Source organism: Cydia strobilella, chromosome 4 (assembly GCF_947568885.1).
Source record: "Cydia strobilella chromosome 4, ilCydStro3.1, whole genome shotgun sequence".
NCBI lineage: Eukaryota > Metazoa > Arthropoda > Insecta > Lepidoptera > Tortricidae > Cydia > Cydia strobilella.
In genome coordinates this window covers 8,379,063-8,406,159 of record NC_086044.1, presented here as the reverse complement: position 1 = coordinate 8,406,159, position 27,097 = coordinate 8,379,063, and the positions used below count along the sequence as shown (strand labels likewise).

The window sequence follows — 27,097 nt, the reverse complement described above, 5'->3', positions numbered from 1 at the left end:
CAAAGTGGTTACTCAATGTTTCTAGGGTTCCGTACCCAAAGGGTAAGAACGGGACCCCATTACTAAGACTAAACTGTCCATCTGTCTGTCACCAGGCTGTATCTCATGAACCGTGGTCGCTAGACAGTTGAAATTTTCACAGATGATGTATTTCTGTTGCCGATATAACAACAAATACTAAAAAGTACGGAACCTTCGGTGGGCGAGTACGACTCGCACTTGCCCGATTTTTTTTTAATTTTAAACTAAAAATGCTTTAAATACCGAACATACCTTCATAAATTAAATGCCTTCACTGTATATTTTTTTCTTATAAGAGTGTTGAATGAACTATGACTTAGCAACTCATTGCAGGCCTCAGCCTGGATTTAGGATTTTAATCTTTATGCGATTAGTTTTCAAATCTGGTCTGTTAAAATGTGCTAATTTACTTAATAACTATCGTTTGTGGTGGTGTTTTTGTGAGATGTATGTATGTCCCTACTGGACATTATACCTAAAGGGAAAATCTCTTAATTTAATATAAAACAAAACTCAGAAAATATATTAACTGTATTCCGACCACAAGACTTACAAATTCTTAAACATCTGTACAATACATATTTATAAATATAAGGTTTTTGAAAAGAAAAATAATGCTAAAAATAAATTCTTACAAAATATGCGGTCAGTCTTACAAAGTTATTGGAATAACGCATTTTTATTTTGTTTGTACCTTTTTTTTTTAAAGTAGATTTTAAAGAAAAAAAACAAGTAGATACAATAAGTTCATGTAGTTTTCATATTCTTAATTAGTACCGCTTTAAGCATAATAAATATCACAATACATACAAAATTACAGTTTTGAATTGACACAATTACGGTAATGATAAACAAATAACAATGTTCATTATGGTGAACTATTACTTGTAACAAGCAAATAATAAATTAACTAATTTATACAAATAGCATGATATTGTACGAAAATTTTAAAATTTTTAAAGACGCGTAAGTACCGTTCCTACTATGCATCTAGTTCCCAATTCTTGACCAAAACCAAAGGGAAAAAATAATAAAATTCATCCCAAACACCAATTAAAACTAACTTGATCTACTTAAGTACCTACCTACTAAGAAGTTGATGTAAAAATTGCTGTCGTGTACACGCGTTTTCTCGTACAATGAAGAATAGGACGTGTACCTATTTGATTTTTACTTCCTTAGAATAATTAAGGTAGTTGATATTCACGAACCTACGATATTAGCAATTTTCGCCTCAACTCTTATCTATCGAGAACCAGAAACAAAAACTGATTTGAGATATTTGAGTAATTCGTCCTGATATCACAACGGGTATCTATCTTAATCGAGACAGATCTAGAAAGTACATTCAAAAGCATGTGATAGCAAAAATATTATTACATAGTAATATTATTTTACGAGATGGAGCGACGACCTGGTGAAGGTCGCGGGAATCCGGTGGATGCGAGCAGCACAGGATCGCTCGGAGTGGCGAGCCTTGGGGGAGGCCTATGTCCAGCAGTGGACGTCTATCGGCTGACATGATGATGATTATTTTTAAATGCTTTAATAAAACGGGCAATGCACAGAGTAAAGACAAACATTTGCAAGTAGCCTGATTATAAAGGTATTATGGTAATAAGCGTGTCTAAGATTTATTTATATGATTATAAAATAATAATTAAAGACAGGTAAGGTAAGTGGCATTTGGATAGGTATATTACTGAGATACAGCCAGTCATATATTTACTATGGTTAAGTTTTAAGCTCAGTGCGGTTAATTGCTCAGAATCAACATTCAGTAAACTTTTTCTATAAATAAAGTAAGGACGCCACTCACTAAAAAGGCTATAAAAACTATCGAAGAACCTTCACGTCTAAACCAGACGACACGTAAAACCATCTTTTACTACAAAATTATCATATTCTTATTTGTCCTTTCACAATTTTTTCATACTCTTCCGAGCCTAGCGGTAGGTATCGACCCAACTTCGAGTCGAGGTAGTAAAGTTTGTCTTTCTTCACTAGGGCAGGATCGAAACCTTCTTTTTGCAAGTCAGTTTTCTTCATTTTAAATGTACCTGAAAAAAAAAACATGCTTTAATTCGTGTTTTATAGAAAAGGTGATTAACTTTGAAAATCTCTAAAATATTTGATAGTTCAATTAACTTGTTAGTAAGTTTGCGAGGTTACAAAAGGCAATAGTAAAAACAGATTTAAACAAAAAAATAAGACACTCGTCAAAACAAAAGATAAGCGCATTTTTAGGTGGGTAAATATATTGAACAAACAGTAAACGGATGATCCGTGACTAAGTCGGACTTCGAACAAGTTCATAAGCTCGTGTTATTAATTTATCAATTAATGTAGTTTACCAACAATGTAAATAAACACGGGTAACGGTCGTGTCTTCTATTTTCTTGTTTGTGTTCGTCAAATTTCAATCATAATTGAAAACTTGTCTGTCTAAAAACCTAAGAAAAGTAAGAAAAACCACTTTTACGTATTATTTTAACTCATCGCCAAAATCTTATTATTATCCATACTAATATTATAAATGCGAAAGTCTGTCTGTCTGTCTGTGTGTTACCTCTTCACGCTTAAACCGCTGCACCGATTTAGTTGAAATTTGGTATACAGATAGTTTGAGTCCCGGGGAAGGACATAGGATACCTGTTATCCCAGAACTCACCCCTCTAGGGGGTGAAAATGGGGGTGGAAATTTGTATGGGGAATCAATAACCGCTGAACCGATTTAGATGAAACTTGGTATGGGGATAGTTTGAGCTGTGGGAAAGGATATAGAACAACTTTTATCCCTAAAATCATCCCTTAAGGGTGTAAAAAATGGGGTGGAAATGTATAGTGTGGACCAATTTGGGAGTGAAAAAAGGGTGGTTTAAAAAGCAGATCTGTTTAAGAATTAAGGTACCCAAATTACTAATTCCACGCAGACGAAGTCGCGGGCAAAAGCTAGTATTAAATAATTGTGTTTTGAATCTGTTTATTTTGTGTCGGTACACACTACACAAGTGTACCGAAGGTAAACGCAGTCTTTATTTTTAGGGTTCCGTACCCAAAGTGTAAAAACGGGACCCTATTACTAAGACTCCGCTGTCCGTCTGTCTGTCTCATGAACCGTGATAGCTAGACAGTTGAAATTTTCACAGATGATGTATTTCTGTTGCCGCTATAACAGCAAATACTAAAAACAGAATACAACAAACGTGATGTTTTCGCCGTTTTTTGCGTAATGGTACGGAACCCTTCGTGCGCGAGTCCGACTCGCACTTGGCCGGTTTTTTACTAAATAGCATGTTAAGCTTCATTGCGAGCAAGAGAGCTTCTTCAGCAAGAGAGCGCTGGTGGCCTAGCGGTAAGAGCGTGCGACTTTCAATCCAGAGGTCGCGGGTTCAAACCCCGGCTCGTACCAATGTACGAAATAATCGAAATATCATTTGATATTTTTTACCAGTCGCTTTTCGGTGAAGGAAAACATCGTGAGGAAACCGGATTAATTCCAATAAGGCCTAGCTTCCCCTCTGGGTTGGAAGGTCAGATGGCAGTCGCTTTCGTAAAAAGTAGTGCCTACGTCAATTCTTAGAATTAGTTGGCAAGCGGACCCCAGGCTCTCATGAGCCGTGGCAAAATGCCGGGATAACGCGAGGAAGATGATGCATGTTAAGCTTCATTCTGTCTCACAGTCACAGCGTCCAATCAAGCTTCTAGAGATCTAGAGGCTTACTTAAATTGAAAACAAACTACTCTACATATACCTAAAACAGTTTGTCACCGCGGACCTCAATCCAATCCGAAGGCCGTGTGACGAGTTCTCATTTATGCAAGATTATAAGGCAACAATGGCGTACTAGCGGAACGAACAGGTTGTGACAATGTCTTTAATGTTGATAACGTATTTATTTGGATTTAATCTCTCGTTTGCCGGAACATGGATCCATGCAAAAGGTATTGAATTCTAATTAAGTTTAATGAAAGTTTTGCACCTCTCAATTGAAAGGGAAATCATTGTCCCGATCAGATACATTAATTAGTTTAACTACGCTTCAAAACTCCATGTTGTGTCCAAACGCTTTGACCGCCAAAGACGAAAACTAACGCGCGCGGCTACAGCCCAATATCAACATTCGTGCTGCATTGCGACAAGGTTCACGATGACGCGCCACACATGAACTTCATCATGTCATCATCACATCAGCCTTTTATCGCCCACTGCTGAGCATAGGCCTCTCTTCGAGTACGCCACTTATCTCGGTCCTGAGCCAATCTCATCCAGAAGTGACCCGCAGTCTTCCGAATGTCGTCTACCCAACGAGCCAACGGACGCCAGGCACTCCTTTCGTCTGAAGGGTTAACTTACAATTGGTAAACCTTATTGCAAAAACATAAGTTGGTATGATGTGTTGTATTTGGCTGTCTATTTGTAAACACAGGCAAGTTTTTTGCTTTTACATTCTCCGCGTTTCTGAAATAACATTCCATTTTCACGTCAAAACACAGAATTTACAAAACACTTTTCTATTGTTGCTGCTTTATGAACTGGCATTACAGTCTTTATAATTGTCTGCCGCGGGCTAGACATTTTTTCTCAAACATGATATTATGTTATTCATATTAGGCGCGGCTAGACGAAAGGTTTTGAATGAAATTGTCTGCCGCGGGCTAGACATTTTTTCTCAAACATGATATTATGTTATTCATATTAGGCGCGGCTAGACGAGAGGTTTTGAATGAAATTTCATACAAAGTTGCAGGCCTAGGCCGGGAAGTGGCTCTTTTTAGGGTTTCGTAGTCACTAGAAACCCTTATAGTTTCGCCATGTCTGTCTGTCTGTCTGTCCGAGGCTTTACTCTGTGATCGTTAGTGCTAGAAAACTGCAATTTGGCATGGATACATAAATCACGCATTTTTTGATATCTAGAGACATTTAGAGATAATCGCTCAGAAAGAAAAAAAATGTGTGATTTATTTATTTGAAGTTTACAGTTTTTTTTTTCGGTACACCCTTACATGCCCTTAAGGATTTGCCACACTGGATGCGTTCTGCGGGCAGCGGTCAGGTCAAACTTCAACTTCAAAGGTGGCTGTCAATGTTGTTTATACATAATGCGGGTTTGACCTGACCGCTGACCGCATCCAGTGTGGCAAATCCTTTAATATGTGCTAGTCTTCGGCACACAAAAGTCTTGAAAGTTCGTCTTTAATATAACGTCTTTAATATATGCCGCATGAACACCGGGCGGGCGTAGATCGGCAGGTCCTTGAACAGGTCCTGTTTCTAGTGCTATGATCCCTATTGTTCCTAGTAAACCGAGTATGAAACCGCATGAAGACCGAGCGGATATAGTACAGCAGATTCTTCCCCATGTTCAAGTCAAGTTTGACATACACTACCAGTCCAAAGTTAAAGTTCACTCTTTGAGCGATAGTCTATCGACATTTAGGGGCCATCCATTAATTACATCACACGTTTGACACAAATAAATGTGACATGTTGTGACAAGGGGGAGGGGGAGTCACAAACTTTGTGACGTCACTTTAACTTATTTAAATTATTTTATTCGCTGTACAGTTAAATAACAAATTTTTGGAACTATAATCTTTTTAATCGGTTTTGGGTTATAAAATTACTAATATTTCTTTCAATATTTTGATAAAATATTAATAATACTTAATTCGATTTGCCGATTTCATTGAAAAAATGTGACGTCACACCAGGGGGGGAGGGGTTTGCCAAATGTGACCAAGTGTGACAAGGAGGGGGGAGGGGTCAAAAAACCTCGAAATTCGTGTGACGTAATTAATGGATTAAATCTTAGCATCTTACTTGGCTTGGCCCTCGGTTAGATTTGTAGAATAAGAGAATATGTTTATTGTTTACCGTGTCAAACAAGATGTAAAAATTATGCATAGTACCAACAGCTACCCTTTTCGAGTGTACAATATTTTACATAATTACAATATTAAATACATCAGATCATTTAAATTTATAATAAGTACATCTAAAATTATACAGTTTTAAATCAAAAATACTCATTCAAATCATAAAAAACATGATCTATTAGCCACTGCTTTAGCTGTCGTTTAAATGACTGTCCGCTTTTTCGTAAACGGTTGAAAACTTTGATGGCCGAGATAAATGTACTATTGCAATATGTTGTGTTATTAACCCTCGGGAGCAATATATTGTACTAATATTGAGGGCGTAAATTATCACGCCGTGCTGATAGACGGAGAGCTGGTGGAAATTTGGAGTAGGTCCTTGAGGCAAGCTGAAAATTTGCCTGATGCTTCTCCTATCTTACCCTACCTCAGCACTACAAGTCTGGCTGCAGGGTAGCGGGTCTAAACCAACCTATAAATTTTTAAAGAATTTTTTTTTTGGTGCCCAAAAAAGGTTCTTGAGGCAATCTGTAATTTCTACAAGTGAAAATTGAATATCTAAATAGTCATAAAAAAATTATGCCAGACGATTTGGCCGGGTCTTTAACCTTGCCAGACGCGTGCAAAATATTTTTTCAAAAAATTCAAAAAAGGTTCTTGAGGCAATCTGTAATTTTTACAGGTTAAAGTTAAGTATCTAAATAGTCATAAAAAAAATAAGCCAGACGATTTGGTCGGGGCCTTCTACCTGCCAGACGATCTAGAAAGTTACGTATGGCACTTACTCGCACGCAAAATTAAGTTTGTTATCCTGTATAAATGTATGCTAATACAAAGTTAATTTTGTAGTGCAGAAAATTAAAGATAGAAAAGTACAAATTTGGATGTACGATGTGATTGTGAGTATATATTTATGATAATTATGGGTATGAATAGGGTGTGGGCATAGTACATATGAAATTAGCGACAATATGTCCAGCTGTATCTCTATTGTAGATACATGGGTAGTTCATTAGTTATGACGAAGGCCTAGGCCGGGAAATATTTTTATTTTATTTTAATGTAAACATGGCGTGCATGGCTGTGTTCATGATTTTTTTTTTCATCTTTCATATAACATATAATATAATTAAATAATAAATAATTTATTAAATAATTAATTAATTATTTTAGGGGTTTAATATAATTTTAGTCTAATTTAATTTTAATTTTAATCTTAACTGTAATATAATAATTTTATGTAATGTTATAATGTAATGTATTATGACCCTAAGTTGATTGAAATAAATGAATAAATGAAATAAAATTAATTACATCACACGTTTAGGGGGGGAGGGGGTCAAGAAAATGTGACATGTTGTGAGGGAGTCACAAACTTTGTGACGTCACTATAAGTTATTTAAATTATTTTCTTCGCTGTACAGTTAAATAACAAGTTTTTGGAACGATAATCGTTTTTAATCGTTTAATTTTCTTGACATGCAATGAAATATCGAACTCATGTGCGTCAAAACAGCCTTCAAAGTATCACGTTTCGGGCGGAGCAACTCGAGAGAACTGTAAAGCGAGGTTTAGACTAGCAAGAACTTTCATGCAATTTACGTTACATTACCGACTACTAAGGTAAACTGCATTCAAAATGTTTATCAGATACCGCAATGTAATGAAAATTGCATGCAAGTTATTGCTAGTCTAAACCTCGCTTAAAGGAATTTCATACGAAATTGAGTATTTTTTTTATTTTAATGTAAACATGGCATCTGTGTTCATGCGAACGGGCTAAACAGCTGAAATTTGTTTTAGTCGGAGCGCAAAAATAATCAAATTTTCTTTCCCGCGTAAGCAACCCTTAATTTATATTTAAAATAAACGCAAAAAAAAACAAAATCTTTATAGCATGCGTCGTAGCGCAAAAATAATAAAATTTTCGTTCCCCTCTAGGTAACCCTTAATTTATATTTGAAAAAAAAAAACCAAAAAGACAAAAAAATCTTTATAGGGCTGTATCTACTAAACCATGCGTCGTAGCGCAAAAATAATAAAATTTTCGTTCCCCTTTATGAAACCCCAAAGTAATATAATAAAGAACACAATGAAAATCAAAAAAGAAAAAAAAAAGAAAAAAAAAATATAGGGCTGTATCTCCTAAACCATGCGTCGTAGCGAAAAATAATAAAATTTTCGTTTCCCTCTAGGTAACCCTTAATTTATATTTAAAAAAAAAAACAAAAAAAAAATCTTCATAGGGCTGTATCTTCTAAACCATGCGTCGCCAAAAATAATAAAATTTTCGTTCCCCTCTAGATATGATCCTTAATTTATATTTGAAAAAAAAAAAAACAAAAGAAATATCTTTATAGGGCTGTATCTCCTAAGCCGTGCGTCGTAGCGTAAAATAAATCAAATTTTCGTTCCCCTTTAAAAAACCCCAAAGAAATATAATAAAGAACACAATGAAAATCAAAAAACAAAAAAAAAGAAAAATAAATTTATAGGGCTGTATCTCCTAAACCATGCGTCGTAGCGAAAAATAATAAAATTTTCGTTTCCCTCTAGGTAACCCTTAATTTATATTTAAAAAAAAAAAAAAAAAAACTTCATAGGGCTGTATCTTCTAAACCATGCGTCGCCAAAAATAATAAAATTTTCGTTCCCCTCTAGATATGATCCTTAATTTATATTTGAAAAAAAAAAAAAAAACAAAAGAAATATCTTTATAGGGCTGTATCTCCTAAGCCGTGCGTCGTAGCGTAAAATAAATCAAATTTTCGTTCCCCTTTAAAAAACCCCAAAGAAATATAATAAAGAACACAATGAAAATCAAAAAAGAAAAAAAAAGAAAAATAAATTTATAGGGCTGTATCTCCTAAACCATGCGTCGTAGCGAAAAATAATAAAATTTTCGTTTCCCTCTAGGTAACCCTTAATTTATATTTAAAAAAAAAACAAAAAAAAATCTTCATAGGGCTGTATCTCCTAAACCATGCGTCGCCAAAAATAATAAAATTTTCGTTCCCCTCTAGATATGATCCTTAATTTATATTTGAAAAAAAAAAAAAAAAAACAAAAGAAATATCTTTATAGGGCTGTATCTCCTAAGCCGTGCGTCGTAGCGTAAAATAAATAAAATTTTCGTTCCCCTTTAAAAAACCCATGTGATAAATAAAAAACACAATAATAATAAAAAACAACAAAAAAACGTTATAGGGCTGTATCTGCTAAACCGTGCGTCGTAGCGCAAAAATAATCAAAATTTTCCTCCCCTTTAGGAAAGCTTTAGGAGTTAATATAAAAAATTACCAAAAAGAAAAAAAAACAACTTTATAGGGCTGTATCTCCAAAACCGTGCGTCGTAGCACAAAAACAATCAAATTTTCGTTCCCTTTCCAGGAACCCATAAGTGATATAAAAAACACAATGATAAAAAAAAAAAAAAAAGTTATAGGGCTGTAACTGCTAAACCGTGCGTCGTAGCGCAAAAATTATGAAATTTAAAAACAACGAAAAATAAATATATATATATGGCTCTAGCTTCTAAACCGTGCGTAGTAGCGCAAAAATAATAAAATTCTCGCCCCCTTTTACCCCACACACTAAATAACCTATGAGTACATGAAACAATCACCATCATCATCATATTTGTATTATTATTTGTATTATTCAAGCATTAATAATAAAATAACAAATTCACACATTATAATAATTACAACACATTACTATTCTGTATTTAAATTGTACATGTATTTATTAAAATTACAATACATTCTTATAAATTCGGTCATATTACATTTACTATATCCCTACTAATACTCAGTGTACATAATTATCATAAATATACAAATATTCATAATCACAATCACATCGTACATCCTAATTTGTACCTTTTACCTTTAATTTACTGCACTACAAAAATAACTTTGTATTAGCATACATTTATACAGGATAACAAACTTAATTTTGCGTGCGAGTAAGTGCCATACGTAACTTTCTAGATCGTCTGGCAGGTAGAAGGCCCCGACCAAATCGTCTGGCTTATTTTTTTTATGACTATTTAGATACTTAACTTTAACCTGTAAAAATTACAGATTGCCTCAAGAACCTTTTTTGAATTAAAAAAAAAAATATTTTGCACGCGTTTGGCAAGGTTAAAGACCCGGCCAAATCGTCTGGCATAATTTTTTTATGACTATTTAGATATTCAATTTTCACTTAGAAATTACAGATTGCCTCAAGAACCTTTTTTGGGCACCAAAAAAAAAATTCTTTAAAAATTTATAGGTTGGTTTAGACCCGCTACCCTGCAGCCAGACTTGTAGTGCTGAGGTAGGGTAAGATAGGAGAAGCATCAAGTAAATTTTCAGCTTGCCTCAAGGACCTACTCCAAATTTCCACCAGCTCTCGGACCATGACCAGAAGTTAAAATAATGTTTATTGAACGACACAAACGATCACAAACGAGCTCAAGGATGTATAGGCCAGTTAAGGTAAGGAATTTATTATCCTTGAAAATATTTCAGAGGGATTCCCTGTTATAGAGGCGGTATATAATGCGTATACATTTCTTCTGTAGCTTAAAAGTTGTTTTGACATTCAGTAGTAGTAGTAGTAAATCACTTTATTGTACAAAACAAAAATTGATAACATGAAATTCATATAAATTTAGGTACAAAGGCAAGCTTATCCCTATTATTCAATCAATCAATCAATATATTTTATTTCAGACTAATGTCCATAGTGTTAGTGTACATTCCCTTAAGCCTATGTCAGTTAAACCTATACTAACTTTTAATAACTTATAAACTAAGCCTCTGGATCCCATATGTACATTGTCCCAATGTTCCCCAATTGACAGAATTTCCCCAGTATATAACACCATAATTTAAAAGAGGGTAAACATTTCCATAATAGGCTTTTTGTACTATGTCTTCTGAGCAAGTACTAGATAAAACGGAAAGAGCATAACACTGGCTGGATATTCTTTAATTTAATTTTTCAATATGAGACTTCCTGTTTAGGCCTAAGAATTTGGCACTATCTAGTAAACCTACCTGTCATGTCCATGCTGGGCATGACCCGCACGAAGACGGGGCGGGCGTAGACGGGCAGGTCCTTGGCGAGGTCCGCGGCCAGCTGCGCCAGGTCCAGGGTCCCGTCGCCGTCGACGACGCCGCACATCCCCGCGCGCCCCTCCGTGTTCGGAACCTGTGCAATTTCAATTGTTTATCATTAACTCCTTGTGTCTCAGGGACTTAAATTTGCCTGCCAAAAAATGACCTCTTGGTTTTAAATTTAAGATAGTCGTCTTTTTATCTTTAGCAGTTTTTAGAAAGTTCTCGCCGGCTAGGTCAATCAAAATCAATGATCTCTTTTATTCTTACGATATCCACATCTAGTTCCACGCACGATTATGGAGCGAATAAGTAGTCGATAACTAGTCGCATTCTAGTAGGAGTTACATGTCTCTCAGAATTGGATCGGAATTTTTGTGTAGGTTTACTTACAAACTGAAATAAATGTCATATACTAAGAAAAAGTGACCAAGGCCCCCAGTGCTGGAATAATTTAATTTGTTTATAATAGTATAGGTTACTATACTATTATAAACAAATTAGATACTTCTAATAGTATAGGTTTACTCCTTCGTTGCCTGACAATAAATGGTTTTGATTTTTCGATTACCACTACCAGACATAATAGTACGTTACGATACAAGTGCGAAAAATAGGAAATTCGCAACGAGTGGCGATAACTATAAAACTCCCGTGAGACTCAAACTGCGTACTGCGTTGAGTACACGGCGCGCCCTCGACCAGTGAAGACGTGTCGTTGCTCCGTGAAGACGATCCTCGTAAATTGGATCGAAACATGTCGAGCTATTCGACTTAATAATACGTGAGTGACCAGTTTTAAAATAATTTAATATGAGTGGCGATAAATTAAAACACGACCGAAGGGAGTGTTGTAAATCGACACGAGTTGCGAATTACCTATCCGCACATGTATCGTACAATGTTTTACAGTACATATTGTCCTTTAAATTTTTGACATACATAGTTGCGTAATGTGCTAATTATCGCACTAGTGCGGTAAAGTAGCACCATATGTACTGTAAATATATATTTTGCTATAATGTTCATGCCACGTTTTATATTATTTAAGCATATCGTTTTAAAATGAGAGCGTAACTTCATTTGTATAGCGGCTAGATTCTTGTGATTGTTATGTCGGAGCCACACTAACGGGAAACGGCGGGAAACGGCGGGAAACGCCGTTGATTATCGCGATAATCCCAGTGTGGCTGTATGAAAGACGTCCAATTAACGCGTTTCCCGGCGTTTCCAGTTAGTGTGGCCCCAGCATTAGGGCGTGTCTCGTTATCGTTACCTCGACTCCGTAGACCACAGCGTCCCTCTGATCCGCGACGCGCGACACGGCCGACTCCACCTCGGTGGTGCTGACGTTCTCGCCGCGCCAGCGGAACGTGTCGCCCGTGCGGTCCCGGAAGTACAGGTAGCCCAGCTCGTCCGCCACGAGGATGTCACCTGTAACACACCCAGCACCCAGGGGTTTATAATGTTCTGCGTTGCCACATTTCAATTTATACATCCACCTTTGTGAGGAGGAAACTTATCATGAATGAAGGCAGCCACAAGTTTTGCTGCACCCTAGATTGGATCGTACCATGGTTAACGGTTTGTTAAAAGTGGTAATGACGCTCCGCGGTTGTGACACTTCCATTTACATCAAACTGAGACTTTTAATAATATAGCATTACGGTTCAATTTAGAGTGCCGAGGATACTGCTGCTTAATTTGAACTATACATTTTACAGGCGTTGACGACGATGTAACTAGTTATTGTAGGATAATAACAACATAAACTATTCTACAATTTCGCATAAATAGAACACGTCTCACTAGAAGTTCTCGTTGGACGCGAACTTGATCACTTCGCGCCACTGTGGAACGACGCCATACATGTGGTTGGACATGAGAATTTTCTGTTTTTCGACGATAACTTATTATTATCCAAACAAAAATCTATGAAATTAGTAAGGATCTTGGTTCTTTTAAAACTATTCCCAAATTTTGCTACGATTATTTTCCAACAAAATAAAAAGTTATCACCGAAAAACAGAAAATTCTCATGTCCAACCTAAAGGCGCGTTCCACAGGGCGCGCGGGGGATTGTCGAGCGAGATTACGTTATTACACTGGCTAGATACCGGAGATGAACGCCAAGTCTCCCTTGGCAAAGACGTCTCTGACGATCTTCTTGTCGGAGGCGGACTTGTCAACGTAGCTCAGGAAGGCACGCGCGGAGTTGTTGGGTGAGATCATGTAATTACACTGGCTAGTTACCGGAGATGAACGCAGAGTCTCCCTTGGCGAACACGTCTCTGACGATCTTCTTGTCGGAGGCGGACTTGTCAACGTAGCTCAGGAAGGCACGCGCGGAGTTGTTGGGTGAGATCATGTAATTACACTGGCTAGTTACCGGAGATGAACGCAGAGTCTCCCTTGGCGAACACGTCTCTGACGATCTTCTTGTCGGAGGCGGACTTGTCAACGTAGCTCAGGAAGGCACGCGCGGAGTTGTTGGGTGAGATCATGTAATTACACTGGCTAGTTACCGGAGATGAACGCAGAGTCTCCCTTGGCGAACACGTCTCTGACGATCTTCTTGTCGGAGGCGGACTTGTCAACGTAGCTCAGGAAGGCACGCGCGGAGTTGTTGGGTGAGATCATGTAATTACACTGGCTAGTTACCGGAGATGAACGCAGAGTCTCCCTTGGCGAACACGTCTCTGACGATCTTCTTGTCGGAGGCGGACTTGTCAACGTAGCTCAGGAAGGCACGCGCGGAGTTGTTGGGTGAGATCATGTAATTACACTGGCTAGTTACCGGAGATGAACGCAGAGTCTCCCTTGGCGAACACGTCTCTGACGATCTTCTTGTCGGAGGCGGACTTGTCAACGTAGCTCAGGAAGGCACGCGCGGAGTTGTTGGGTGAGATCATGTAATTACACTGGCTAGTTACCGGAGATGAACGCAGAGTCTCCCTTGGCGAACACGTCTCTGACGATCTTCTTGTCGGAGGCGGACTTGTCAACGTAGCTCAGGAAGGCACGCGCGGAGTTGTTGGGTGAGATCATGTAATTACACTGGCTAGTTACCGGAGATGAACGCAGAGTCTCCCTTGGCGAACACGTCTCTGACGATCTTCTTGTCGGAGGCGGACTTGTCGACATAGCCCAGGAAGGCACGCGTGGGGTTGTTGGGCGATATCTTGCCGATGAACACACCCGGCTCCTCTGGCTGCGCTAACTGTAAAACATTATTAACACTTAAGACGGGGCGTAAAACCGGGTAATTGCCCCCTCTTCATTTTTATCCTCGACTATATTGGTCCTCGCTACGCTCGGGCCAATAAATTCCCTCGGATAGAGATGGATCGCTTTATGCACTTGTTATGTTGGAACGCAAACTTTAGATGGCGCTGTCTCGATTGGTTGCTATTAGATCGTATTCAATGGTAACCTTCAATTTTATAAAACAAAATTTATAGTGTGATTAATGTTTGCGTGTGGTTAATGATATAATGATACATGAATTAGGCGTTATCTTACTAATCAATTGATTGTCTCCATTTATTTAACGCACAATGACTTCATCTGTTTGATAATAATTTCGTAATTGCTATTCTATATCTGAGATTTTATAATTAAAGTAAGGTAAGTTTTAAGGGTAGGAATTATCATGTACTATTTGTATTAACAAATAGTACTTTAACTATATTATAGGGACCGTGAATGTTAGAGGGTCTGCCACCTTGTGGTTTGAATCGTAAACTTGACATTGACACTTCACGCCAATAAGCAGGTGATGCCCTTTACAATTCGCTTGTGCGTTGGAGGGTTGCCATCTTGTGGCCTTAATCAGAAAGTTAAGCTTGATATTACAACAAAACAGAACACAAGTTGAAGTCTACAGTTTACGCACGCTCATTCTAAAATTACAAACTTGCGTTGGGTATAGATAACAAGGTAAATGTACCTGACAAAGTCCATTAGCGTCCCGGATGGGCTCGCCGGTCTCCTGGTCGACCTTTATGATCGCGATCGGGTACACCTTCGGAATAATCCTGGACACGAAGCCAATCGCCCCGGGTTTGCTGTCGATATTTACTGGAATATAAAATATTTTTGGTAATTAAAGGTACTAAATATAATGCAGCGATTTTGAAATTTATCTCGATACGATATGATGTGGTTGAATTTAAAACTGACATTTTCCTATTCTTAATAACGGTCTACGAAAGTTGAGGGATTTCATAATAATAATACTAGCTACCTCTTTATAGGGTCATTCCCAGATGCTACTCCAAACTGTTACCACTGGCATAACAGCTGGCTATTTTTTCCTTGTCATCTTTTTTTACCATTGGCAACAACTGAGAAAAAAGGTAATAATATTGAACATTGCGAATATTTTGTTGATAACTACTGGCTAGTGGGAATTACTAGCAGTTACTTTTGAGAAAAACAATTCCCATCAGTTGGCACTAAAGTGAATTGGTGGCAATGTTACCTACCAATATTGGCGTTTCCTTCGGTGGCTCCATAAAACTCAGCAACGTGTTTGATATTGAACCTTGTCACGAAGTCATTCCATATCTGTAACGTATGCGAAATTTCTTTTAAAATCATTTTAATTTTTTCATTTTACATACATTTTTTCACATCTGCTCATGTTACTTTTTATGGAATATGATATATTTGAGGATACAAGCACGTGAAGGAATTTGTAAACATAATCACGTGAATATCATAGCTATCTATCATAAGCTATGCATTACCTGTGAATTTGTATATAAAAGAAAATTAGCTCGCATTACTTTGGCTCTTGAGAAGGAATGTGTTCTGCATAATATATGTACGCTTAACGTAATTCTGTCCAAAAAAATAAGTAATATGTACTTTATCTTTATTCCTTACCTGAGGGCGCATGCCGTTGCCGAAAATCGTACGAACGGAGTGCTGTTTGTCGGCCGGCGCGGGCGGCGTCGCCAGCACGTAGCGGCACATCTCACCAATGTAGTGCGCCACCTGTCGACAATATAGTGGAGTCATCATCATACATCGGGGTTTTTGGTGCGGGAATGGTTTCGTGTGTTTTTGTTTATTGTAAGATAATTACCAAACTATGAATTAAAAACAGGTAAGCTCAAATGTCCTTACAATTGTAAAAATTGTATCGGTTTTTACAGTGTTTACCTATTTTTTGGCAAGTGTAAAACATTCCCGCAGCAAAAACCCCGCGGTATGATCATCATAGCATAGGTACTTAAAGAGCCTGGTGATGTCGGTGATTTAAAATGATTTGCTATTTTCGACTCTATTGCAATGCTGCAAACTTTTAAATCGAACGACTTAGGCACAGCTCTTCAATGTAGGCAATATGGTAAAGTTGGTGATTTAAAATGTTTAGCAGGTTTCGACTCGTTTCAATGCTCGTCCTACAGGACGAATAGAGTAGGTAGTTGAGGATTGAAAATATTCACAAATTTCGACTTTATTCTAATGCTATTACATTTTAAAATAAATGTGCTGACTTCATACCTTACAGAGATATATATTAGATAATTTATGTGTTATCCTTTTCTTGCAAATAATGACAGATTAAGGCAAACAATTAATAGCTCATAGGCTTGGAGCGCGTTTACGAATAACTGCATTAGCCTTTTGCCTTTGCGAAATAAATCATCATCTTCCTCGCGTTATCACGGCATTTTTGCCACGGCTCATGGGAGCCTGGGGTCCGCTTGACAACTAATCCCAAGAATTGACGTAGGCACTAGTTTTTACGAAAGCGACTGACTGAACTGAAATAAATAACGATTAATAGGGAATATTACGCGAAACTCTGCGTATTAGGGGGCGCCACTGCCACAATCGCGTAACAAGAAAATCGAAATTTCGTTATCTAACATGTCTGTCACTTGCATATTCGAGCGATAAAGAGGCAGATAGCGAAATTTCGGATTCGCGATTCCCGGTAGGTCCTCTGTAAACAAACCGCCTTGATGCATCAATGTCATATTTTATTATCTCTGAAAACTTGTCAAAAACCTGTTAAAGGTACAGTATGTATAAGATACTCTATGGTTTACTAAAAAGGCTAGTGCTGCACTCTGGTGGCAGAACATTGCAGTAATATCCCCTATTAATGAATGTTAGCGCAACATAAGTACCAGCGAAGACCAGTTGACGACACATGACGTCACACACATACGTCACGGCTCCGCGTACACACATTGCACATTGGACAGATGGAATAGCACCCTTAGTTTTATTTCGTTTTGGCACGTATAAACATCCAAGTCAAATTAATAGCCCGTTTGTCATTGTATTGAACTTGAATTTTGAAGGGTATATTTCCGTTTGTGCTGCATATTGCATTGCATAGCAAAATCATAGGATTTTTTTCTTTTCAAGTGCATACTTGTACAAGGGTAAATGTTGCTAAAAAATTCGCACATAATTTTAGGTACAAGCTGCTATTTCTTTCTATCTAACTAATGAGTCCTCATTCATTATCAGTTTATTATATTTTTTATTTATTTAAGTACGTCATTCACCTTGGTCCCTTGCTTCCGTTATCAGATATCCATCGACCATCGACCTTGTGGCCTTGTCTGCTATTTATCTTGACAACTTGTACTTGATAAACATTACGATAAATTCATTATTAATGAATTTGTTGAATTAATCTTATAAAGATATTCTAAGGCTGGGGTCACACGGCGTTAATTTTTCTCGTATACCGTATTTTTTCGAATACCGCAGTGGCAGCAAAATTTGTATGGCAACGTTCAAAATCGTTCACACGGCTAGATGGCTTTCCCGCGTAGACGCCGTGTAAACGATTTTGTCGTTGCCATACAAATTTTGCTGTCACTACGGCAACCTTTCAGCAGCTAAGGTATAGTAGTTAACGAAGTTGACGCGGGCCGCACTTTGTTAATATTATAACAAAATATAAACAATAATATTTGTCAATATGACATACAAAATAGCCAGGAAGGCTCGCGGGTCCTTGTTGCCGACCGCTGCACTACGGTATTCGATAAAATACCGTATACGGTATACGAGAAAAATTTACGCCGTGTGTGAACATAACCTTATTCTACGTATTTCCGTCGTCAAGTCCTTCACTCTGCGTCTACTGCTAGACTGGCGTTAGTGTTTACAAACGCCTCTCATCAAACCGGTACCATACACGTGTTTTATTGCAAGCTACGATCGAAGTTGCCTATTTCCTATTTACTATCAAGGATGTATCTGGAAACGTTTCATGGAAATATTTATACAATACATGGAAAATTTAGGTCCCTTCTTGCATCGTCAGTCGATTAAAAATCATGCATAGCGTGGTTGTGCGCGCCTTCATACAATTATACAGAGAGCTGCAAAAGTGCATACCCACTTATGATTCCATTCATAGTGGGTATGCATTTTTGCAGCTGTGTGTACAGTCAGCAGCAATAGTTGCTTAGCGGGCGAGGTGTTCAAAATTACCTTGACGCGCTCTTATTCTTTTAGCAATAAAGTCGCGTCAAGATCATTTTGAACACCTCGCCTGCTTAGCAACTATTGCTGCTGTACAATCAGAAAAGCGGCGTTATCCATATACACACACACACACATGAGCATTACCACTTCACACTGGCAATGCATTAAAAAACTTCACGAAAAAAATAGTGAGAAATGTGTCTCTTTCTACAATGGGGTTGGCAACTGTCAAAGGTTTGCATAGATAGCGCCATCATAGCTTGCCCCTTTTTCTACGGGGTTCGGCTTAAAGGGCTGACATCCAGGGCATTAAATTACTTTAAAAAAACAAAAATTTTACACAATTCTAGGGATTGACAGGGCAAGCTATGCTGGCGCCATCTGCTAAATATTTCGACCAGCCAACCCCACTCGGACATCTTAAAAAATGGAACTATGTATACATTTGTTTACATACGCAGCATCGCATGAATGCAACATTGACCTCCACCGAGTTTACACATCTGACAACCGTACATCTCATGCGTACTCATAATCGGCCGTTCACCAGACTTCTTATCACATCGTGCTGTCAGAGAAAACACGGAATTTCATACAACTACTTGTTTATTTCCGCCACGTAAGGGCAGATTTCTTGAAGTTTGAACACCGTATACATATTATGTCGACTATATGCACATGAGTCCGTGGGTATAGTTCATCTTGAAAGGCTTACGACGTTAGATTAAGGGGCTCCCTGGCGCCAATGACCTTAGAATGACCTTAGTTTACTCATGTTTTTTGTAACTTATCATTTTAACAGCAATGACTTTAAGCAATATAGTATATATTTACTTCAAAGTTTATTCAAGTCTTCGAGATATTTTGCATCAAAGTTGTACAATTTTAGGCCAAAAAACTGGTTTTCTGGTCACAACTTTTGTGTTAACTAAGTAGTTTAAAATTAAAATCTCTGAGCAGTTTTTTGAGACGTCAAAGACCAACCACAATATGTAGATTTCGTATACTTATGTAAGATCCTTCACAGAAATCGAGTTACGAGAAAAGTGTTATTTTAGACACTTTTTAAAAAAATCATAAAAAATAAGTAATACTACTAACATTAAACTAATTTTACGTTTTAATTTCACGTGTTTTTACTAAAAACACTACGAGTGACTAAAAACACGTGAGTTTAAACCGTAAAATTAGACCTACCTATCCCATAAAACGCTATTGCATTGGGAGCTCCTATTGATTGTTCTCTCCAGTGGTTAGTCTCGTCAAAAGGCTAGTATATATTTATACAAACCTTTTGACGAGACCATGACGAGACTAACTACTGGAGATGACAATCAATAGGAGCTCCCTAGATGTTCAAGGTGAACGGACATAGTTAATGGTAATAAGAGATTCAAGGCTGCTACTAATAATAAATAAATAAATAAATAACACTTCGTTTACATTTTTTATTTACTTCTTCACAAGCAGTAGGTACCATTGATTACTACTGTTAGACCAAGCTAAGTTGGCAGCGATATTGACAGCACAGACTGTGCAAGTGTAATTTTAAACGTCAACTTATGAAATTATGACGGTTAAAATAACACTTGCACAGTCTGTGCTATCAAAATCGCTGCCAAGTTAGCTTGGTCTAACTCTATATGACACACCATTTTAGTCTATAAAACTTGACTATTTTCCGCACACACAGGACTTAAATTAAGCTCAACTAAGCTGTACGAGTCGCAAATTTGTACAGTCAGTTCTCTAGCATAAGTATCTACGTTTTATACAGCTAGGATGGCGACGTGAATACTTAAGTCTGGCTTACCGTAGCTTTATATTTAATGCAGTCCGGGAAGTACTGCGAGGCAGAGAACTTGGCCTTCACAGCCACCGTGCAGCCGAAGAGTAGCGCTTGGCCGACGCTGATGACGCCTCCCGCGGTGTGGTACAGGGGCAGAGGGCAGTACACTGTGTCGTCCGGGGTTATACCGCCCAGGTAATGGAGACCCGCTGCCATGAATACGAATCTGGAGGGAAATAGAATAGTCTATTTAAATAATGGTAATAGATAATACTAATCAGTGAAATCAGATTCATGATGCTTTAAAAAAATGCTTTAAGAAACGAAGAAGGTGACTGTTGCGGCTCCTACCAATGGAGGGGAAGTGGGGACCATACACCGCTAAACCAGTTGGCCCATCTACCGCTCCTCCCGCCGCCTATAGACGCCTAGCGAGCCACTAGACTCTGAGATACACGCTCGTGTGCGCGTCATACACGCAATATATTTATTTTGTCTCATACATACAATTAACTTTAAGTACCTTTGTGGAACCAGAATTAGAAGCTTTTTAAGTATCTGCGATTTTTATTCAATACTCAAGACTCCAAGCTTGAACAGTGACACCACAATCAAACTACTTCTTTTCAATGAGTTTGTTTTAACTTCTAGCCGCCCAGAGGCCACCATAAGGTCAACATGATTAATTGCATTGCATTGCAAAGGACTTGTTACGCAAAATAAGAGAAATATGCAGCCACCCTGTATACATTGGTAAGTATACTGTGTGTGTACCATCTATTAAATACTTACTTGAGTAGGACTTGTTACCTAAAATAAGAGAAATATGCAGCCACCCAACATTTTTTTACCGTATACTTATACAGGTTGGCTGCATATTTCTCTTATTTTACGTAACAAGTCCTTGAACTCAAGTATTTAATAGGTGTACAGTAGGTACACACACAGGTAACTGTTAGGTAAATGTTAATGTATAGGTACAGACACCAAAAACAAGTTTATTATCAGGTACACAATTAACACTATGTTTTTTTAAAGATCCGTTCATCTGCCAAATCGAAACACATTTTAAGTTAACATTTAGGCCTAGAATAAATATTACCCATATATTCAGCTGAATATTTTTTTGTTAATGTAACTATCTAAAGGCTCTAGAATCTAGGTATATTTTATAGCCATATTATATATTTAACGAGCTTAAACATTGCATGTTCGGTAGGCTAGGTGAAAGCATCTGGCTGTAATTGAGACCAGAAGTGAAAGTCGCGCTTTACATATCAGACTAAAATTATATATGAATGAACATATTCCCTGCCCGCTACTACATCCGCGTAAAAATCCTAAGACTATATCCCCCTCCTCTATCGTTGTATTACGGTACAAACTTCATGCCCCATAAGGCAGTGTACCTTAGAGGATGACTCCTGGGATAAAAAACAAACAAGTACCCAGGTTGTATGCTGTATGTATGCCAAATCTTTACTGTACATATACAAACATTCAAACCCTCGAAGTAAATAGGATTATAATTTTAGACAAACCTGGAGCTTGAAATAACGGCAGCCTTAGGCAATCCAGTGGTTCCAGATGTGTAGATGTATAGAAGTTTTCCATGGAAGCCATCAGCATCAGCCAAGGACCACGGAGCAGGCGGCGTGGTCTCCAGTAAAGACGTCAAGTCAGGTATCTGGTCGCCGCTCGATTTGGCCTCTGGGTTGGCGGTATTGAGGGGCCGGTGAACAAACTTGAATAATTTCAGTGAAGGACTCAATTTACCTGCTACCTCTTGAATTGCTGAAACACATTAATTTTTATTAGCCTCTTTTTTTCCCTACTACTTTTCTTTCAAAAATCCATTGTATGCAAAATAATTACATTTACGAGAAAGTTAAGTTAACCAACTTATAGAATTGATTTAAACAATAGACTAATACAAAAACAATCATGTCAGCTTTTGGTTTATAGTTCTGCTAAAAATTAGGGAAGAGCCATCTCCAAGGACGAGCAACAGTGTTTGCTTTACGCATGAATGTAGTGACTAATAATATTATATAAACAAAACGCCAGCGATTACAATCAGCCACAACTTCATAACAATAGTCGCGTCAATTACGCAATAATTACCGGTTTGATATTCCTCCGAGAATATCACTACATCGCAATTAGCGACATTGACGGAGTGTATTAACGCGTTGCCACGCTGATTAGTGTTGATGAGCGGGCAGACGGCGCCGAGCCGGACCGCCCCCAGCCAGATGCTGGGCAGTTGGGGGCAGTTACTCATCAGGACACCAACTACGCCGCCCTTCTTTACGCCTTGCGCTCTCAGCACGGCTGTCACGCGCAAGCTGAAGTCTTCCACCTTAAAAATATATTTATGCTATAACCACAGTCACACTCGTGTAAACAATATTTTACTTGAATGTGACTGTGTGGTATTATTTTACATCATACGAATTTTACAGCTGATAAAAGTGGTAATTCAAATCTACTGTGTCATTGGCATAGGATTGATTTAAAAAGTAAAATTATTATTGCACTAATGTGAAAACGTTTAATGATGGGTCACACAGTTTGTTTGATTGCATTAATATAAATACAAAAAAGGGATTTCTTTTCTCGTTTTTGGTGTTATCCATAACTGTAAAAAATTATCTATGACACAATAAAAACTAAACGAAAATCGGTTCATCCGTTTGGGAGCTACGATACCACAGACAGATACACAGACAGACACGATAAACTTATAACACCCCTCTCTTTTTGCGTCGGGGGTTAAAAATGATTATAATGATTATGATTATAAAATGTACAGGGTGGGCCAGTGATAAATTAACTTTTCATCTCGACCTCTTTCGTTATTTATGAAATATAGGCAATTGAGAAAAATGTCATTTAATAGAAAAAAAAACCAATTTTTTATTCAAAATGGTGCCTTACCCGGGGGAGCAGCGAGCGTTTTGTATTGAAGCCTTTTTTTTTAAACAATCGTTCTTATGTGACTGTTCGTCGGCGTTTTCGACTTAAGTTTGGATTACGCAATATCCGTCAGTGTCCAAGCACAAATTTAATCAAACAATGGATAGTCAGATTTGAGGCTACTGGATCGACACTATAATCTCGACGCCAAGGACGTGCACGGTCTGCGCGTACCTACTAATGAAAACATCGAACGGTTGAGAGCGTCTGTGAGAGCGGATGCAAGGAACTCAACGCGTAAACGAGCTACGGCTTTGGGGTTATCCAGAACAACTTTACGACATCTTGATGATTTAATTTTTAAAACGTAAAATTTATTTCTTGATCCCAAATTCTAATTATAATTTTTATTTAAAAAACATAAAAAAAAAATATTTATTTAAAAAAAATTAAACGCATTTTTCATTGGCCCATCCTGTATGTTTGCACTCACATTCAGTGCAATCTTAGTTTCATTTTAAAGTAATATTTCTGAGGTGCTTTACTTTGAACTGAGAAAAAAGGCCCATAAAAAGTATAAAACTAAAACCATATATTACTAGTGGCTCTGTGACCTGTAGAACTCGCGGTAATCTTCATAAGCTTAAAAAATTCAAAAATAAAAAATATGTAGTCATTATCACAGTAAACCCGCAGTAAACTCACAATGGTCTTAAGTACCATAGACGTTACTGGCACTTAAGTCCTTTATGCCAATTTCCACCATTTTAACTATTTTACAAAAAACGAAAACACAGAACAAATTTTGATTTGCGCTTCAGTTCTTGCCGCATAAATTTAAGGCACGTATTTAACCGGTCAACTAATTAATCAGATTTCGGTAGCTTAAAGAAATAGAAATAGGTAATAAAATTAATACTTTGGCAACTAAAGCGGAGCATCAAATTGTTCCAATATGAGTAGTATTTTAATGCCATTACAGCTTTTGTTTATTTAAAGGCAAGTACCAATTATTTATTTGGCAACTGAATTAGTATATTGGAGACAATTTGTGAAACACATTTTAACAAGAAAACGATTATCTATTAATTTAAAAATGAAGTTCTTTTAAAATATTTAGATAGCAAATTAAGGTAAATGCACACTTAAAATTAATATTTCGACCATCATTACTTGAGCTGTCATTTTAATATAAAAAACCGGCCAAGTACGAGTCGGACTCGCGTTCCAAGGGTTCCGTACATTACACAATTTAAACAATGTATTTTTTATGTGAAATGTTTTTAAAACCCGTAGGGATCGGATCAAAAACTAAGTAATTAAGTCCGACTCACGCTTGACTGCACATTTCTAATAGGTTTTCCGGTGATCTATAGAAATTTTTGACCCAGTAGTTTTGGAGATAAAGGGGGGAATGGTAATTTTTTGCCTATTTTCTTAAATAACTTCTAAACTATTTATCTTAAAATTATAAAAAAAATATATTTGAGATTCTCACAATGAGCTCTTTCATTTGATATGTAACACGATATAGATTGACAAACTTTATTTTTTAATTTTCTCATTTACCCCCCAAAAGTGGCCCCCGTGTTTAAAATTAATATGTTTACGTTACATGTCCATCTTTGGGTCACAAACTTACATATGTGTACCAAATTTCAACTTAATTGGTCCAGTAGTTTCAGAGAAAATAGGCTGCGACTGACGGACAGACAGACAGACATGCAGACAGACAGACAGACAGACGCACGAGTGATCCTATAAGGGTTCAGTTTTTTTCTTTTTGAGGTACGGAACCCTAAAAAAGATCCTAAAAAAGTGATTGTGGTCTAAACATTGAACCTTGTGGTCTAAACATTGAATGTTTATGGAATAATAACGGAATGTTAAACTATGTACAAACCACGTACAAACATCACTTTTATAATTTTAGTAGGCTACTACTAGTGCGCCAAGACAGTTCCAAGCGCGTGAGATACGTAGCTATTAGGTAGAGTCGAGTTCCAGAGTCGAGTCGAGGTAGAGTGGTTATTTGATGCCAGTTTTTTTAATAATATGATGCTTATATTTGGAGCCAATATAAACTTTTAGGCTCTAAAATATTAATGCATGGCCAAATTATATTATTATATGCCTAATGAAAGTTCCTGTTTAATATTTTAGTTGCCCGGTTAATAATAAGCCTAAATTTAATGATGCTGGTTCAAATCTGGCCTTAGTCATTGGAGCCCTTTTATTAGTACATGACATCTATTTCAATTTAATCCTACATTAATTACATTATAGTTAGTATTGTTCAACTTCATAAGGCTCCACCTGTTTATAAAAATTTACCAGAAAATAACAGCAAAACTCAAACAGAACTACAGTACCTCCTTAAAAGTCCACACTTCGTCTTGATGTAGAAAGCATGGTTTGTTTGGATGATGTCCCACAGTTTCATGGAATGCATCTGGAATTGTCCAGTTTTTCTTTGCTAACTGCCTCGTCAGCCATAGCAATTTTACGTAGCATATTAGGGCTCTAAAACCAATAACATAACATGAGTATAATCAATCAATTATAGCTTTAGCAGATCTATGACTCCTAAAGAATACACAAATGCAAAAATTTGGAAATGAATCAGGCAGAATATATAGAAAATAAAATTATAAAAGAAACTGAGAAAAAATGTCCGCTATTTTGTTAATTAACATGTATACCTATATTCACTTACATTTTTAATATTTGTGCATATTCAATTGTAAGTCAAAGCATACAATACCTAAGAATCAAGTTATTGTTAGTCATGAAGTACAGACATATTTTTGTCACATTCCACTAAATAGCATGTAGGTCATTTATTTTAGCAATTATAAGTTGTAGATATTACCTTCCAAATTAAATATCTGTGTACATCAAATTGTAAGTAAAATACACAAGAATAAACAACATTTTGCTGCTCATAAATTAAGACCTTCTCACAATAATATTTTTGATATGTTTGTTCCTCATGATCTCGTGTTTGTGATAAAACAGGCCCATGAATACAAAGGTCAATTTGATGGTACAATGTTAATTTGGTCTATTACAGTTACCTTTAATTTACCACTTGAATTTTAATTCCTATTGGGTAATTACAGCCGACTTTAATAAAGCATTGATGACGTGCATAATTGGGAAACTCACGCAATATCCCTCGGGGCAGTCCTTAGGGCGACGTAGCACCATCTCCAGTAGAACAAAGCAACATACACTAACACTAAACTAACAGATAATGTTAAAGTGGAGAGAAAGCCATAAAAGAGGCAAACGGCACATGCCGCGATTACAGCGGCCACGACGAGTAACATCGCGACTTGCTTACGCCACGAGTAGCGGCTTACTGAGCGGCGACCCACGGTTGTAGCGGGACCTTGTCTTTAGTGGCCGATAAGTAGATCGTAGCGCAGAATTCGTGGACGCTCTTCAGTACCATTAAAGTGATGGGCGTTTAACCCAAGGTACTACTTGATTATAATGACTCCAGCAAGTTCTCATTAATACTGCGTATATAAGGTGAAAACAGAGAGAAACAGGTATTGCAGCAACAACTTCTATAATTGTCGCGTTATTAGTTAAAATACAGCTGAATTTTGAAGTTCTTCTTCTTCTTCTTCTTCTTCTTTTAAAATTATGGCTTCAGCCCAGTGGGACTATTTCGCCAGTATCAAGGTATTGAGAGGTTTACAAACGACAAAAATTGTACGGTTGTACAAGACAGTGTACGGTGATTTGTTAGCTCTTGTAAATCGATAGCTAGTCTTTACAAGAAGCACGTGGACTACCGGCCGTTGACTCCAAGATGGTGGTTAAACGCGCTTCAAAATTAATTCTCCATTCACTGCACACTACCACATTAGTTTACTGTATAATAAGCTATCGATATTACACT

At 37.3% G+C, this 27,097-nt stretch overlaps 1 protein-coding gene across 1 annotated transcript; it reads right to left on the bottom strand.

Moving 5' to 3' along the window:
- Positions 1 to 537: 537 nt before the first annotated feature.
- LOC134740973 (long-chain fatty acid transport protein 4-like) lies at positions 538 to 27,097 on the bottom strand. The gene is made up of 12 exons (XM_063673659.1): positions 26,353 to 27,097; positions 25,557 to 25,707; positions 22,390 to 22,627; positions 21,807 to 22,059; positions 20,290 to 20,491; positions 15,900 to 16,010; positions 15,497 to 15,578; positions 14,959 to 15,089; positions 14,079 to 14,229; positions 12,286 to 12,443; positions 10,950 to 11,103; positions 538 to 2,081 (listed from the first exon to the last, which is right to left on the bottom strand). The coding sequence occupies exons 1-12, from the start codon at positions 26,514 to 26,516 to the stop codon at positions 1,921 to 1,923; spliced, it is 1,956 nt and encodes a 651-aa protein (XP_063529729.1). The 5' UTR covers positions 26,517 to 27,097; the 3' UTR covers positions 538 to 1,920.